Genomic DNA, 17,607 nt, shown 5'->3' on the forward strand with positions numbered 1-17,607 from the left:
CAAAGGACATCATATGAAATTATGTCAGAGGAGCTGTGTTTAAGGAGACTAGGCTTCAGCAAGGAAGCAATGGGATGCCTCTGTGCAATGTTCAAGGAAGACCTGAAGCCAAATTCGAAATGTCGCACTGCCTTAACAGCGGAGATGAAGATCACGACAGCATTGAATTTCTTTGCATCTGGAAGTTTTCAACATGGCCTTAGTGACATGTATAATTTTTCACAGAATGCCGTGAGGGCTTGCATTCACCAGGTAACTGAGGCCATTTTTCATCGGGCTTCAGAGTTAATTTTTTTCGACATGTCCACAGTGAAGATAAAGGAGAGGGCTGTTGCATTCTACAAGATTGCTGGTTTCCCGAAAGTTATGGGGGTTGTTGATGGGACACACATTCCTTTGAAGGCGCCAATGGATGATGCTCTTTTCTTTTTGAACGAGAAAGGTTTCCATTCTTTAAACGTGATGATAGTGTGCGATGCCCAAATGAGGATCCTCAATGTAAACGCTAGCAACCCAGGAAGTGTCCGTGACTCATTCGTCTTGGAAAACTCCATGTTATACCAGACCATGACAACATCACAAAAAATTACAAACTGGATACTGGGTGATAAGGCATTCCAGCTGAGACGGTGGCTAATGACACCATTTCAGAAGACCACCAATAAAGCAGAGGAGCGATACAACCATGTGCATGCGGCCACACATCAGGTGGTGAAGAGGACAATTAGACTTTTAAAGTCACGTTTTCGATGCCTGGACAGGTCAGGGGGCACATTACAGTACACCCCTGAGATTGTCTCAAAGATTGTTGTAGTGTGTTGTGCTTTACACAACTTTGCCCTCCAGCAAGGATTGAAGCTTCGCCCTGGCGATTACTTGCCACCAGAAATCGAGGAGGGCACTGTGGAGCCAGATGAAGAGATACTTTCTGGAGCAGGTGAGGATGCCCAGGTTGCAGCTGCTGCGAGAGCAGATCGAGATCGCCTGGTCGCTATTAGATTTGGAGATTTGAGCTTTTCAGATTAACGACATGTTCCTTCTTTCCTCTTTCCCTCTTTTCCAAAATAAGATGAGAACTGTTATGGTAAAGTTTTAAAAAACAGTTTAATTTCTGAAAAATTATAGGTCTTATTCAAAATATCATAGTGCAGCTGCTTAATTTAAAAGATTACTGAGCTGTCAAGGCTACAAGACTTTGTACATCAAATTCTTTTGTGAATAAATGTTTTTCATAACACATTTGTAGCAGTCTAAAGTTTTATTATGACATCATCTAAATGGAAAATAACTACAACTGAATAATAAAACACAAACAACTTTCAAATGAAGGCATAGGCATACTAATAAACAAAACCATCCAGAAATAAGTCCAATGTAACCAAACATAGTTTACATTCAAGTCAATGGCCAGACGTGCAATAAATAGTTTTACAGATGTCCCATAGAAAGCATTCTTTCTGGTTGTATCACAGCTTGGTATGGCTTCTGCTCTGCCCAAGAATGCAAGGACCTACAAAAGTTTGTGAATGTGGCCCAATCCATCACACAAAGCAGCCTTCCATCCATTAACTCTGTCTACACTTCCCACTGCCTTGGCAAAGTAGCCAGCATAATTAAGGATCCCACGCATGCTGGACATTCTCTCTTCCACCTTCCGTCAGGAAAAAGATAAAAAAGTTTGAGATCACATACCAACTGACTCAAGAATAGCTTCTTCCCCGTTGCCGTCAGACTTTTGAATGGATTTACCTTGCATTAAGTTGATCTTTCTCTACACCATGACTGTAGCAATACATTCTGCACTGTCTCATTTCCTTTTCTATGAATGGTAGGCTTTGTCTGTATAGCGTGCACAAAGCAATACTTTTCGTTATGTTAATATATGTGACAATAATAAATCAAATCAAAATCAAAGATAACTGCAATGAAATAAAACACTCGTCGTGCTAAAGGGGTGGATGAGATAGAATAGGCAGCATGGGAGCAAGAGAGGAGTGATGTTAATTCCTTCCACCTTGCCCCTAGCCCTTTCGCCATGAAATAACCACTCATGTCCCAGGTGCGTGCCCAGCAGCAAATTTATTTAAACTGGGTGGCTAGTGGACAGAAGGTACAGGCCCTGTTGCTTTCCCAGCAGTCTCCAGAATTGTGTGGCACAGTGTTTAGCACTACTGTCTCACAATGGCAGGGACCTGGGTTTGATTCCAGCATTGGGTGCTTATCTGTGTGGAGTTTGCACATTCTCTCTCCGTCTGCATGGGTTTCCTCCCACACTCCAAATATGTGCAGGTTAAATGGATTGTACATGCTAAATTGCTCCTTAGTGTCCAAAGATGTGTAGCTAAGGGGGATTAGCCATGGGAAATGTACAGGGTTGGATGGAGAAGAAGGCCAGGGTGGAACACTCTTTTGAAGGGTCAGTACAGACACAATGGGCTAAATGGCCTGTTTCTGTACTGTAAGGATTCTATGATTATAAGGTGGGTGGATGTTAGCATTTTAGTGAGAATCTTATGAAGCAACTCATTTTGCCGTCTCATAAGCTCATTCTGCTCCTAAGAAATCTACACATGCGGCGTATTGACCTCTGTCTTTACAGCTGCTGGGAAACATGCTAAGGTTTGGAGTAGCAGCTGTGAGCTGGCCTCACAACTTTCACCCTGTAATAGATTCTGATACAGACAATCAACGATAATCTCAGCATCTTCATCATCACTTGCATGGTTTGCAGATTGCCTTTGAGGTTGTGAAAGTGTGAGAGATTCTGCTGCCAATGCTGCAGGCTCCACCGCGCTTTCCCTCCAACACATACCATAGGCCTCCCCCTCCTAAACTGCTACTAAATTTAGCATTACCACCAGATCTTTCTCATTACCACCCTCAAACGTCTGAACTCTCACCCTTCTTTGCTTCAGCTACAGCACTTCACTGCTGCGATGACGACACCTCAGCAAGTTAGCAAAGAAACTATATTGTCCTGTGAAAATTGTGGGGAGAACTGGATCATTGCATATCCAAAGCACCTGCATTTTTGGCACCTCAAAGTTAGCAAGGACTGTGTCTCATCTAGTTGGATTTAGTACCTCAGGAACAAATTCCGAATTTAAATTTTAAATTCAGAAACTGGGAGTTCTAAGTTTCAGAAATTACTTGATAACATATTCAATTTCTCATATATGAGGTTTTGACTTTTTTTTCACCCCTATGTCATGAGTTGCCAAATCTGAATGCAAAAATATAAATACCTTTAAGCATGCTGCACACTAATAATTGTATTCAATCAGTGAAAGAAATGTAGTAATTACACTTATAATGAATCAATAGTAACAGCATTAATTGTTTAAAAGAAATAAGAAATGTTGGGATATATATTTAAAATTGTGGGGAATTCTTTGTCTTATCAAAAGTTATCTGTCAAAAGCTGACCTCGCAGGGCATTCCCTGATCCGGTTGCATTGTTAGGGGGTTGTACTTCACTGCATGAAGTTTCTCACTGTTGGCCCCCAGCATCTCCCGAGATTGGAAGTGTGGCCGTTAATTTGCAGGGCAGGTTGGCATGTATCCTTTGGTTGAATTTATGGCAGCCCTCCTCTTTCCAATGGCCGTTGGAAGTTAAGCCCAAAGTTATATTTTTGTAGTACTATATTTGTAAAGAGCTAGAAACTGATATTTGTGTGAACATTTATCCAGGCCGAACATCTATCCTGGCTGGCGGCAGCGGTGGGGCGGGGGGGTGACGTACTTGCTGCTGCACTGCAGGAAGGACTACATTGGCTAGAATTCTCAGACGTCACACACCCAAGCCTCACTGCCAGCGAGAATGGAGAATTTGGTAATCAGCCAAATCTTCATTCATAGCCATGGGACCAGAGAATCCCAGCCATGGGTGAGGTTGGAGAATTCCGGCCAACATATCTGTCTAGTAATCACACAGATAACTTTTAAGAAATACACTTGATGAAGCCCCAGTATTTTGAGTGTATTGTGAGGAAAATGCAAAGTTTAATACTTCCTTTTTGAAATATCCTTGTCATATGGCCATAAAGTGGGAAACAAGCTTGTGGAAGTGTGACTTGTTCAATTAAATACAGACTGTAAAGGTAAAACAAATTGAGGAAGTTTGAAGGCAAGTGGTTTGATATTGTGATGAACAATAATAATTATATAAATCGATTTAAAGAAGTGGTTTACAAGTGATATAAATTGGTTGGAAAAGGTTGAAAGATGGCAGATGGAATTTAACCCGGACAAATGTGAGGTGGTGTGATTTGGAAGGTCTGCTGCAGAAGAAAAGTATACAGTAAATGGTAGAGCTTTTAGAAATATTAGCTTACAGAGAGATCTAAAGGTGCAGATCCACAGTTCCCTCAAGGTGGCAACTCAGGTGGACAAGTGGTCAACAAAGCATATGGCACGCTGGCCTTCATCAGTTGGGGCATTGAGTACAGGCACTGGAAAATCATGTTACAGCTGTATAAGACTTTGGATAGGCCGCATTTGGAGTATTGTGTACAATTCTGGTTGCAACACTACCAGAAGGTTGATGCATTGCAAAGGGTGCAGAAGAGATTTACTAGGATGCTGCCTGGTTTGGAGGATATAGACTATGAAGAAAGGTTGAACAAACTTGGATTGTTTTCACTGGAGCGTCAGAGGATGAGGGAGGACTTGATAAGAGGTTTACAAGATTATGACACACTTGGATAGAGTAGATAATCAGTCCGTTTCCCAGGGTCGAAGGGTCATTTACTCAGGGGCGTAGGTTGAAAGTGAGAGGGGGCAAGTTTACAAGATGTAAGAGGCAGGTTTTTCACACAGAGGGTGGTGAATGTCTGGAATGCACTGCTGCAGGAGTTGGTAGAAGCAGATTCTATAAAAATGTTCAACAGGCATTTGGATTGATACATAAATAGGCAGGAATATGGACCACATAGAGGCAAGAAAATATTAGAAAGGCATCTGTGTTGGCACAAATGGGCTGAAAGGCCTGTTCCTGTGCTGTACCATGTTTTGTTCTTAAAGCTGTCTACTGTATTGGGAGATGTAAAATAGTGTAAGTTTACTTTTAAAATATTGCAGCTATAAAATGCAAAAGTAGTTTCCAATAATGGTTCAAGGGATGAGAAATTTCAGTTTTGAGGAAAGATTGGAGAAGGTGGAACTATTCTCCTTGGAGAGGAGAAGGCTATAAGAAGATTTGATAGAGATGTTCAAAATCATGAGGGAGCTAGACAGAGTAGATAGGGAGAAACTGTTCCCCTGAGTAAAAGGATCAAGAACAAGACGTCACAGGTTTAAAGTGAGTTGCAAAGGAAGCAAATTTGACATGAAAGAAAACTCCATCACAAAGTGAGTGGTTTCGGCCTGGAATGCACTGGCTGAAAGTGCGACCGAGGCAGGTTCAATTGGGGTATTCAGGAGGGCATAAGATGATTACTTAATTAAAAACATGTAAAGTTATGGGGAAAGGCAGGAGAATAGCACTAAGTTATAATGTTCATTTGGAGAGTCAGTGCAGACACATTGGCCAGAATTTTACCGCTTCGCCTGCCCGATTCTCCATTGGCCTTGGGCTGGATCGCCTGAGCGAGGTTATAAAATCCCGCCTGATGGGCTTAAGTGGTCTTCTACCCCATTAAAATTCAGTACTTCTGTGAACTTGCCAATTCCAAGGTAAATTCCATTAGGCTGTGAGCGCCAAATAAAAACTATAAGAGTAATGACCACTAATAGGCTTAGCCAGTTGGATAAGTTCTAAATGCCCAAAAGACACCTTCTTAGTGTTTTACATAATAAGGAAACTTCCACAGCAACAATCTTAATATTTTCTTTTGTTTTAAAGGAGAAAGTGAGATGGATGGTGATGTTGAGGGAATGTTTTCCAAACTATGGACTCTTGGAGATAGGGATGGGAATGGGCAAGGCTGAGTCTAGGCTGTTGAAGGCACGATTACCAATAGGGGGGTGAAGGGGTAATGGAGGAAAGACTAGTAGCAGAGGAAAGGTGCTTTATGAAAGTGGATTGGTATAGAGTTGTGGGAGGTCAAAAATAAAGAGATGTACAGATGTTTAAGTGGAGGTGAGGGTTCAAATTTGAAGTCTTCAAGGAATAGAAGTCAACACTGTTTAGAGAGAACTGGGGTAATGAGTGATCAGGGGTATTAATGAGGAAGATGAAGGTGTCAGGGAAAGATCCATCAGAGCCTGCCATGGTAACAGTGTTGAAATGATGAGAGGTCACATGACACCAGGTTATAGTCAAACAGGTTTATTTGAAACCATGAGCTTGCGGAGCACTGCTCCTTCATCAGGTGAAGTGGAGCGGGAGGCGCGCAGGCACAGAATTATATGGTGGAATGACGATAGCTCTACATTCACAGGTAATCAAGAGTGTCAGTGGATAAGTACAAACAATATAGTGCAGTGTAGGCCGGCTGAATAGCAAGTCTTTACAGGTAATCACGGGTGCTAATAGTTAAGTGCAAGCAGTTAAGTATAATCGGTATATGTAAAGTGTTGACAGGCTGCATATAAGTGAAGGGATGATCTAAGAACTGATAATTTAAGGCAGAGAAAAATTACAAATGATCAAAGAGTAAGATGGTGCTATACACTATGCCCCAATCTCAAATGAATGTTAAAATACCCCCACATTGTCCACATCAGGCTCTCCCATTAATCATCAGCATTGCCCTCCTTCCCTTTCCCCTCCCCCCTCCCCCCCATGTGAATTCCCACTCATTGTAAGCCCTGAATCTGGCACTACTGCCAGGGTGCCAGGCGTCACTGCCTTGCCATGTCCCCCTACCTCCTGGAGTCTTCAGTGACGAGCTCCTGGTGTGGTCATTATGTCTGATCTCTGTTTTGGAGACAGTAGTGTGGGAACAAATAACTTTCCTGGAAGATATGGCATTAAGCTAGTTTTGAATATTTAAATATATTTCTCGGTGACTGGTAATCAGGTTTCCAGCATCGCTGGTCAAGAACCTGATAACATCGCCTGATATGGAAGATCTCATTCTAAGATATCTGCAACATGAATCCTGTTACAGCCCCCTTGTGCCAGTGTCAAAAGGCTGGAAAATTGCCCCCAAAATCTAATGTTTTATTCACAAGGCAGAATATATTTGATAACCTTGTGAAATATTGTTTGAAACACTAAGGGGGGCGATTCTCCCATCCCAACCTGCTAATTTTTTTGACGGGTTGGGCTGGGAGAATATGTACCAATTTGCGGGATTCGCACATGCATTCCCAGCGTGCAGGCATCTCCCAGCGATGGATAGCCAGTGCAGTCATGACCACACTGGAAACCGGCGGGAACAACAAGTATGTGATTTTAATCTTATTTGAGTGTTATTTAAATGTCGTTATCGGGCCCAGGACTGAATTCTCCGTGCCCGATAGCCTTTCCTACCCCACCAGTACAATTTCACTCTGCGGGGGGGGGGGGAAAATTAGAGTGGCTCCCCACTTTCAGAGAGCTAGCTTAAGACCCCACTGGAGTGAAGAGGGGGACAATCGTGGCCCCCAAGGGGTCAGGTGGCAGGGGGTGGTACCTCCAGGCATGGGCACAGTGCCCATCCTAGGGGGACCTTGATACTGCCCACTAGGCATCGCCAAGAGGCAGGACATGGGGGCGACTGGTTTGGGGGGGGGGTAATTCCCGCCCCCCCCCCCCCCCCCCCAGACACTGGATGGGGGTTTGGTCAGAACTAGGAGGAGGCCAGCAATTGTGGCGGACTGGATGGAGGGGGGGGAAGGTCTCCCTCCTGTGGGGGGAGGGGTGGAGGTAAAAGTCAGGGTGCTCCAGGACAGGTGGTGGTGGTGGGGGGGTTTGGGGCTGACCTGGGAATGCTTGTGGGGGCTGCAATAGGGCAGTGGGGGGAAGGAATGGCGATGCAGCACTGCAGGGGTTCCAGGCTGGCCAGTGATCGAGCTGGTCAGCAAACTGTTGGGCCATTGTGCGTGCGTAGCGTTCCCAGACAGCCTGGTCCTCCCAAGCTTTTACTGATCTTCAAGATTGTGACCTCTGTAGGGTATGGGAGACTGGAGTATTCCCACTGAAAAAACAATTGTGATTTACACCAGTTTTCCACGAAAACAGCACTTAGAACTTTTTTTGGGCGAATTGCCCCCAAATATTTAATTGCATTGACAGGAAGCAAGTTTTAAAGTTCTGCATTCAAGAGATCCTGCCTATGTGTACCTCTGCATTATCAAAGGAAGGACGGTACAGAACAAAAGGAAAAATAATGCAGAACCTATTTGAAATTACAATTTCATGTCAACATCTGTGAAAACCTTGTTGAATGAAGCAATAAAAGATGATTTTTGTGTTGGCTTCATTCAGATTTTACTTACCCTACCTTACTCAACAGGGTTAAACACTTACCAGTGAAATTAAGTAGGAAGATTGGTTCATCGCTATCATTTTCATTTTTAGGAGTTTAAATAAATGCATAAGTTTTAAACACTGGCTGTATACACCCCCTCATGTTATTTCTGAAATAAACACAAAATTGATCGAAAAAGAAAAGTTCTATCCACCTTCAAGTTTGGTTTTCATGCAATTAAAAAGGTTTGATTGTTCTATAAATTGTAACAAATATTAATTTTATGGGATAACCATTGCTTTAAGTAGCAAGTCCTACATCATACGGATTTCTTTGTCAGAGGAGCTGTGTGGATGAAAATGTACATTTATAGCTTGTAAACACCATATACAAGTGATTTGTATGGTTACATTAATTTGAAGTTTTGGTTTCTAATACAAATAATGTTTATTTAGTACAAAATTAAATATTAGGCAGCATGATACTCCTTGAAATTCTGTATATTAATGGATTTTCCAGGAGTTTGAAACACATTGATTTGATTAGATTGTTCTGCATAGTCTAACCTTAAATAACAGTATTTACATTTATTTCTTGAACACATGACTGATTCACATTTACATTCTGACATACAAACTGTACACGTTATACACAATACAATCTTTCTTTACATTTAAATTATCAGCATTCATACTTTGGATAATACAGAAGCCAAAATTGGTCTTATTTACAAATACACTTAATATTTTTGCAACACCAGCACAACAGTTTCTTTCCAGTGGCTTTTCTCCCAGTTACGATATTCTTTGGTCTAGGATATTTAAAAATTAAGCAAACCACTTATAAACAGCAGTTCTTAAAAAAAAATCCCCATGAACTCAAAAATTAATTAGCAGTTCGTATCTCATTACCGAATGTGTAATTTGGAGCAGTGATGTGCAGTTTCCGGGCAGTATTATGTAATTCACGCGCAGCACCACCATCTTTTAGGTTTTCTGTTCTGAAATCCACAAAATGCTGGAATCCAGGAAAAACGAAGCAATTACTAAAAGAAATATTCAATCTGTAAAGTGCACTAGTGTTTCAAGTGTTTTGCTTCTTTGCACGGCACCTCGCGATTTTATTGATAGAATGCATCAGGGTGAATAATGAGTTGAGGGCCCAGACAATGGTGGTGCTGATAGGTCCTTCAGAATTTTATTAAGGCCTGCAATGTTCTCTTCAAGCAGGTAGTTTTTCTTCTCTGTTGTCTTCTGTCTCTGTTCAGACATTTCAAGAGCCTTGTGGAGTTGAGCATTTTCAACATACAAGTCCTTGACTTTTTCATCTGCTTTAGCATTCTTTGACAACTGGGAATGAATAGTAAATAAAGTTATAAAAACCATTCCGTTATTTGCTCAAAGAGATGTACATTGGAAAGTCAGTGAAGTCTTGTAAAGTTTTTTTGTTTCATCTGTGAAATTTTTCTTGATTTGGTTAAATCAGTTATATGACTACTTTAGTCTAATTTTATTGTTTTCCCATGCTATGGACCCAATTTAAGAAGGACCATAGTCACTGCTGCAGTCCACATGCTGAGAGTTGACCCACATTACCGTTAGGGAGGGAATTCCAGGATTTCGACTCAGCAACCGTGAAGGAATGGTGATATATTTCCAAGTCAGGCTGGTGAGTGGCTTGAAGGGGAACTTGCAGGTATTCCAATGTATCTGTTGCCCTTGTCCTTCTAGATGGAAATGGTCATGGGTTTGGAAGGTGCTGTTTAACGATTTTGATGAATTGCTGCTGTGCATCTTGTAGATAATAGACGCTGCTGCTACTGAGTGTCAGTGGTGGAGGGAGTGGATGTTTGTGGGTGTGGTGCTAATCATGTAGGCTGCTTTGTCCTGGATGGTGTCAAGCCTCTTGTGTTGTTGGAGCTGCATCCATCTAGGCAAGTGGGGAGTATTCCATCACACTCCTGACTTGTACCTTGTAGATGGTGGACAGGCTCTGGGGAGTCAGGAGGCAAACAGGCTCTGGGGAATTAGGAGGTGAGTTACTTACTGCAGTATTCCTGGACTCTGACTTGGTCTTGTAACCACTACGTTTATGCATCAAGTCCAGTTGAGTTCCTGGTCAATGTCAACCCCAAAGATGTTGACAGTGGGGGATTTAATGATTGGATAGCGATTTTAAAAAAATGACTGGAGATCTATCACATTTTCTTTAAATACTATTAAGATTTGAGATAAGATTAAGATACATCTTAAGCACATTCATTACAACAATAAACCTGATAATCATGCACAACTTACTTGTTCTTTCTGTTGCATGGCTTTGTCTTGAAGAAGTAGCTTCGTATTCCTCAACTTATTTTCAACATCTTGCATCCTTTCTTCCATCTTTTTCAACAGTCGTTCATATCTCTCCTAGAAGAAAAATATTAAATACATTGCATGATGGTCAAAAATGAGGTGAAAACCATAACCATGAATTTACTTCTAATTGTACAAAAAAAAACTTGAACGCAACATTCTAATCAAGTGTAAAAAAACCTCAAAACATAAGTAACATTTGAGTGTAAAAATTTCTAAAGCTACTCAATAAAATAGTTAATTAAGTGGAATTTCACAGAAAAGACAAAAATCTACAACTGGTTTATATAATTTCAGTTTAGTTATATAATTTAAATCAACTGAATTTCAATACACATCTATTTAATATTTTTACTACTTATTTGACAATTATTTAAAAACATGTTTGAACGTCATGACAACACAATGAAGAGAAAGAAATATGCCTTCAGTGACTGTGTATTTTGTGAAAAGATATTACTGAACGAGTGATATTTGGAGTGAGAGCAAGCTTGGTCAGTTAATATTACAAACGGCAGGTCAGCCAGTGAGCTCAACAACATTTTAGAATTGCTTGAACAGGCAATCAAAAGCAAGTTCTGAGTTCAAATTAATTAAGCGGCATGGTGGTACAGTGGTTAGCACTGCTGCCTCACAGCACCAGGGACCCGACTTTAATTCCGGCCTTGGGTCACTGTCTGTATGGAGTTTGCACATTTCCTGTGTCTGCATGTGTTTCTTCCAGGTGCTCCGGTTTTCTCCCACAGTCCAAAGTTGTGCAGGTTAGATGGATTGGTCATGCTAAATTGCCCCTTAGTGTCCAAAGACATGTATGGACGTATTCTTCCACCTTCTTCCATTGGGAAAAAAATACAGGAGTTTGAGATCAAGTACCACCTGATTCAAGAATAGCTTCTTCTCTGCTGTCATTAGACTTTTGAATGGACCTACCATATATTAAGCTGATCTTTCTCCACACCCTAGCTATGACTGTAACACTTTATTCTGCACTCTCTCCTGTCTTTCTCCCCTAAGTACTCTATAAATGGTGTTTTGTTTGTATAGCGCGCAAGAAGCAATGCTTTTCATTGTATCCCAATACATGTAACAATAATAAGTCAAATCAAAATGTGGTTGGGGGAAGCTTTAGTAAATGCATAGGGTTACAGGGATATGGCGAAGGTTGGGCTGGGTAATATGATTTTGTTGGTGAGTTGGTGCAGACTTGATTGGCCGAATGGCCTCCTTCTGCATTGTTGGGGTTTTATGATTCTATGAAGGTGTAAATAATACAAAGATTTATGAAATTTAAGAAAAAAATAAACACCTAAAACTATGCTAACCAAGTAAGGGGATAATGATGCCATCACTACAGCAGTAGAAATAAATTTACTGTGGTTAAGTGTCTACTATAGACAAAGACAATTTTGAATTGGGAAATTTGAACCAATGAAAAACTGCATACAATGTTTTATTTCAAATGATTTGCATTGTCTTATTAATTTAGTATTTTCCACAAAGTATAAAGCAATACTAAGTTACATAAAAATCAGACACAAAGTCACAGATTAATTGTAAAAATAAAAAATGTATAACAAAGGGAAGGTATCCATATCAATCAGAACACTAGATTACTAGAAAGAAAAGTATTTTTAATTTAGACAGAAGATGCAAAAAAGTGTAAGAAACAGATTTATTGGTACTAAGCATCAAGCAACTGAATAGGTACAGAAAGGAAAATATTTGCAAAATGAGAGGCTAACATATATGCATCAATTTTCTCAGAAGAGGTAATAAAAAAATCAGGACTATTAACATTCTCCAAGCTGCAAGAAACTTCTGACATCGTCCATTATAACTCATAGCCTGTAACTTAAGGCTGCAATTAAGAGTAGAAAGATTATACCTTATGAAATAAAACAAATTTGTTTGATGTGGAAGTTTGAAACTTAAGTACATAATTGACAATTGTGATGGATATCTACAACACTAGAAAAATTAAATACTTTAAATAAAATTCAACAAATATGTTACACTTGGCATTTTTGTAATAATAGGTTTTCTTAAAAAAAATCACATTTCTACATCAAATACTTAATAAATAAAAATAATTTATAACACCATATATTTTTATCCAAAACATAAGGAAGTGTAAATATTCTTTTTTTTCTGAGAAGAATTTCTACTTATGATAAAAAGCTGTTTACAACGAAAGCCTTCACAAGTGCCCAATCCGCCTGTAGGTATCAGCATGCACTGCTCTCTGCTCCGGTGATAGGGCCTACAGAAAGAATGTAAGTGGTACACTTCACCCTGTATTATGTAAGAATTGCCTCAATATCCCACATTACTCATAGTTACGTATCACCATGACAAAAGCATTACAGACAAAACAAATTAAAAACAATTTGCTATCTTAGTAAAGTCAATCTGTACCAAAAGTTGCAATATAACCAGAAAATCATCTTGTCTTATTCTGGTAAAAACATGTTCTTCATGTATGGGAATGAATGTACATACTGCAAGATAATCACACTGTGACCCAGTCTTTTCCACACCCAACATCCATATATTTATCTGTATTTGCAGCAGGGATCACTACACATGGGTCAAGAAGGGGGAATCCTGGCTAATTCTCCTTCCTTAAGCCAGGGCACCAAAGCCAACTTCACCATCACCCTGCCTGTGAACAATTAAAGCAGATAGATTGAAGACCAAAGTGGGACCTTTCTGATCCTTCGGGCTCAGTTATTCACAATCTTAATTGGTTAAATCACCAAAGGAGCTCACAAATGTAATTTTAATCATCATATCGTAGCAATCAGACACAAACATTCACTCAGAATAACCTCTGTTCTCAGAATCCACCAATTGGACAGAATGTTTGTCCAATAGAAGCGAAATAATTCTCTTCACACACAATGTTATATGGCTGCTGCATTTCATGTTTTTGGGGGCTCTTTGAAAGGTTTGTATCAACATACCCTCTTTTTCTGTTTCTTTCCCCCTGCCCCCTGATTTCCTTGGACAATATTCCAACAGTGTGACCCTCTTTGATATCCTTTACAAAAGTTCATGAACTGTATTCATGAACACGGTGGTATGTTCATGAATACAGTTTAGAGATAACTGCTTTGCTCCTACCCAATTAAGAAGCCTACTTCACCTATCACTTCTTTACATCAACATGGTCAAGATGAGAACTTAATATTTGTCGGTAATTCGCAGCATGCTGTATAGAAGACAACCCTTTTCTAAATGGGGAATATCTTGAAGAATGATTAAGAAACTACCCTGCTGATTACTGCTTTGAGGTTTGGTTTTCCCTCTCACCAACATAGGCTTTCTCAGCAGTGCTACCTCTGCTGACCCTGTTGGCAGACAAACTGTTGGGTTTTTTGAAAGGTTTGTACCAACATATCCTTTTTTACTGTTGTGCCCTGCTGATAGGTTTGTATTCAGGTCCTTTGAATATTTTGCATGGCCACACACACGTGGTGAATGAGAAGAGCTGATTTTTGTGTGTGACCTACTTAGGACCTGAGATTGCTGCGCAGCTTAGAGTGAACTTTGGTATAAACATCTTTCCATTATCCCAGCAGTTGACCTATCAGTGAAAAGTCCATTTAAACAGGCAGGTTCTATTTTGGTTTTACCATCACAGTCTAGCAGACATAGGTGCTGTTAAAGGCTGCCAATGGTTTAAACGAAAATGAACGAACACTCTTCACCACTTATCTCTGTAGAAGAGGAAAAGTCGTAAGTCTCTGAGACTTTAGCGACTGGAGCTTTGGGTGGACGGATGAGAAAGCTGTGAGCTGGCTGATCAGATGCTAATTTCTTGCAACAAACATGAATATTGCTAACAATTAATGATCATGTCCTCTCATGGATTTAATGAAGATTTATAGAATAAATTGCAGGAGCCCTGACAACTGAGACTCCATTATATTCTAAGCTGCAAGGAGTGTTTTTTTTATATTTTAGATTCAGGTCAAAAATGTTTAAGCATTGAATTAATTCAGAACAAAGAGGCATAATTTGATTATGCCCTGTCAATGAGGTAAACCTTTCCAATAGACCAATAAAGCTACCATATGAATTTTCTGCCACAAAGTTCTATTTAACAAGGACATAAAGTGCCTACTACAATCTTTGCAATAGAAATGGTATAAAATTGAGCCTGTCAACACTTCTTGAGCTGCAAAAGTAATTAAAACCCACACAAGCACACAACTAAATCAACAGCATTCTTTTTGTTGATGTGAAAAGGCTGGAACCAATGGACCTGAGTGAACCACATTTTTAGTGTTGCAAGGATTAGAACAAAAATAATTTAATTACAATTGGAATAAAATAATGTTTAGTCCCACATTGCTAATGCAGCCTTGAAAGACATTAGTAAATATATTGCAAACCATATCACTATGCCAGTACAAAAATTAAATCATTTCTTCCAAGAATTCAACACAGTTTTAAAGAACATCTAAGAATATCACACAAATTGCTATACAAAATTAGAATTTTGTTTTTATTGTTAATTAACAAAAAGACCACTCTCTCTAGAATCTTCTGTTTAAGCCAACTATCAGAAAAGAATAATAATGGAATGACAATTACTTCACCATTGTGTCTTCCATTTTTGTGACTATCTGGATTATTTTCAGTGTGCGTGTGAAGAAAGGAAGCGCAAGTACAATCTAGGTTATTGCTTGCTATTTACCTGCTGTGTATTGCTTTCCATGACTTTCTTGTCCAGTTGCTCTTGCAGTTGACGGCATTGAATTTCCTCAAGGCTCAGGCGTTGCTGAAGCTGCACTAATTGTTCTTTAGGTACCATGGTGCAGACTTGTTCCCGCAGTTGCTGTAGCTCTCTAAGACCCTGTGCCTGGGTAAATGTCAGGCTTGAATTTGACTGTAGCAACTAAAGTAAAAAATGTAAGAAAATAATTTGTAATTTGTGTGACACTAATTAAAATACTTCACAATGTCACTTTGATTCAAGTATCACTTCATCATGCTATTTGAGTCTGTTTATAATTCAGAATCTAACTTAAAGTTCTAATTTAAAGTATGTCTAGAAATAACAAGAAATCAAAGACTACACATTAAAGATTCTTTGCTGTGGAAGATTATGGCTGGAATTATTGCCCATGGTTGGGATTCTCAGAGAACCCTACAGTGTAGAAAGAGGCCCTTCGGCCCATCGAGTCTGCACCAAATTCAAGTCCTACCCCAATATCCCACCCACTAATCCCTGGGATTAAGGGTTATGGGGAGAGGGCGGGAATGTGGAACTGAGCCACGACAGATCAGCCATGATCTTATTGAATGGCGGGGCAGGCTCGAAGGGCCAGATGGCCTACTCCTGCTCCTATTTCTTATGTTCTTATCCCTGGACAGTAAGTGGCAATTTCTTAGCATGGCCAATCAACCTAACCCGCACTTTGGACTGTGGGAGGGAACCGGAGTACCTGGAGGAAGCCCGCTCCACACAGACAGTGACCCAAGCTGGGAGTCAAACCCAGGACCCTGGAGCTGTGAAGCAGCAGTGCTAACCACTGTGCTACCGTGCCGCCTTCATTTATTGCAGTGGGATTCTCTGGTCCCACTACAATAAATGAAGAATTGGCTGAGTGCCAAATTAACTCCATTGCATTGTTAATGTAAGTCCACTTGTGACAATAATAAATAAACTTAAACTATTCTCAGTGACAGCAGTGACAGGAGAATTCTAGCCTTTGTATTTTTGATAAAGTCCAATTTGTGATTATTCAGAAGATAGATCAGTAAATTCTATGGTATTTTGTTTCTAGAACATTTTAGGTTTTCAGTGTTTTTGTTTGAAGCTTCAACATAACATTTTTTAATACTCCATTAAGAGATAATTTGGCTTCCATTTACAGATTATTGTACATGCAACAAAATATTATGATCAAAACTAATTGTTTTCCTCTCTGAATATTTTCCCTGTTACGAGGGGAGGCAATGGCATGGTAGTATTGTCACTAGTAATCCAGAGACCTAAGTTATTGTTCTGAGGACCTGGATTCGAATTCCACCATGGCACATGGTGAAATTTTAATTCAATAAAAATCTGGAATAAAAATCTAATGATGACTATGAAACCATTGTTGATTGTCATTAAAACCCATCTGGTTCACTCATGTCTTTTAGGGAAGGAAATCTACCATCCTTATCTGGTCTGGCCTAAATGTGACTCTAGACCCAGAGCATTGTGGTTGACTCTCAAATGCCTCTCTGAAATGGAGGGCAGTTAGGGATGGGCAATAAATGCTGGCCCAGCCAGCGATGCTCACATCCCATAAATTAATTTTTAAAAATCGCTATATAATTTGTGGCCATACATGCAATGTGCACAGCTAGCAGCTGATAGCATAACAAAGCATAACTCAAATTTTCACAATGTATTCACTTGTGTCTACAATTTTAATGATTACCCCATAATAATTCAATGGATATATACAAAAGCCTGTGTAATAACTACACAAGCTAAGGAAGTTTCAGGATTAATGCTTGTTCTGGGCTGAACAAGTTGATCACTGCCAGTCACGAATTGAAAAGCAAATGGTCTCAGAACGCAGAATTAGAAAAGGTAGAAGTTTTAGAATTCCATATACTCATCAACAGCAACCTTAATTGCTATGCCAGGATAATGTACAAAAACATTCCATAGGGCTTTATGCAGGGATTTACTCAAATAAGTAGTATGTGTAGTGATAAATGATATATGAACTAGGAGCAAATGCTGAGCTTGTAATTAAGATCTCAGTAGTGTAGATCTCAGATTAATTAAGATCTCAGTAGTGTAGTACTTGGCTTCATACCATAGCAATGATATTGAGGCTTTGGAGAGAGTACAGCACAGATTCACTATGTTGCCATTTGGTAAGGAAAAATATGAAGAACTTAGA

At 39.8% G+C, this 17,607-nt stretch overlaps 1 protein-coding gene across 3 annotated transcripts in view; it reads right to left on the reverse strand.

Annotated features, from left to right (window-relative positions):
- Nucleotides 1–8,903: 8,903 nt before the first annotated feature.
- Nucleotides 8,904–17,607, reverse strand: part of nin (ninein (GSK3B interacting protein)) — a 144,832-nt gene continuing 136,128 nt past the window's right edge. For 2 of the 3 annotated variants that reach the window (XM_080202662.1, XM_080202661.1), the window contains 3 exons: nt 15,396–15,596; nt 10,634–10,747; nt 8,904–9,685 (listed from right to left, as the gene is read on the reverse strand). In XM_080202662.1, the coding sequence (XP_080058788.1) occupies nt 9,473–9,685; nt 10,634–10,747; nt 15,396–15,596 (528 nt within the window). In that variant the 3' untranslated portion in view covers nt 8,904–9,472. Of the gene's footprint in view, nt 9,686–10,633; nt 10,748–10,768; nt 12,954–15,395; nt 15,597–17,607 lie in introns of those variants that run through there. The other variant, XM_080202663.1, reaches the window with a different exon arrangement.

Source organism: Carcharhinus amblyrhynchos, chromosome 14, assembly GCF_965287045.1.
Source record: "Carcharhinus amblyrhynchos chromosome 14, sCarAmb.v2.hapA, whole genome shotgun sequence".
NCBI lineage: Eukaryota > Metazoa > Chordata > Chondrichthyes > Carcharhiniformes > Carcharhinidae > Carcharhinus > Carcharhinus amblyrhynchos.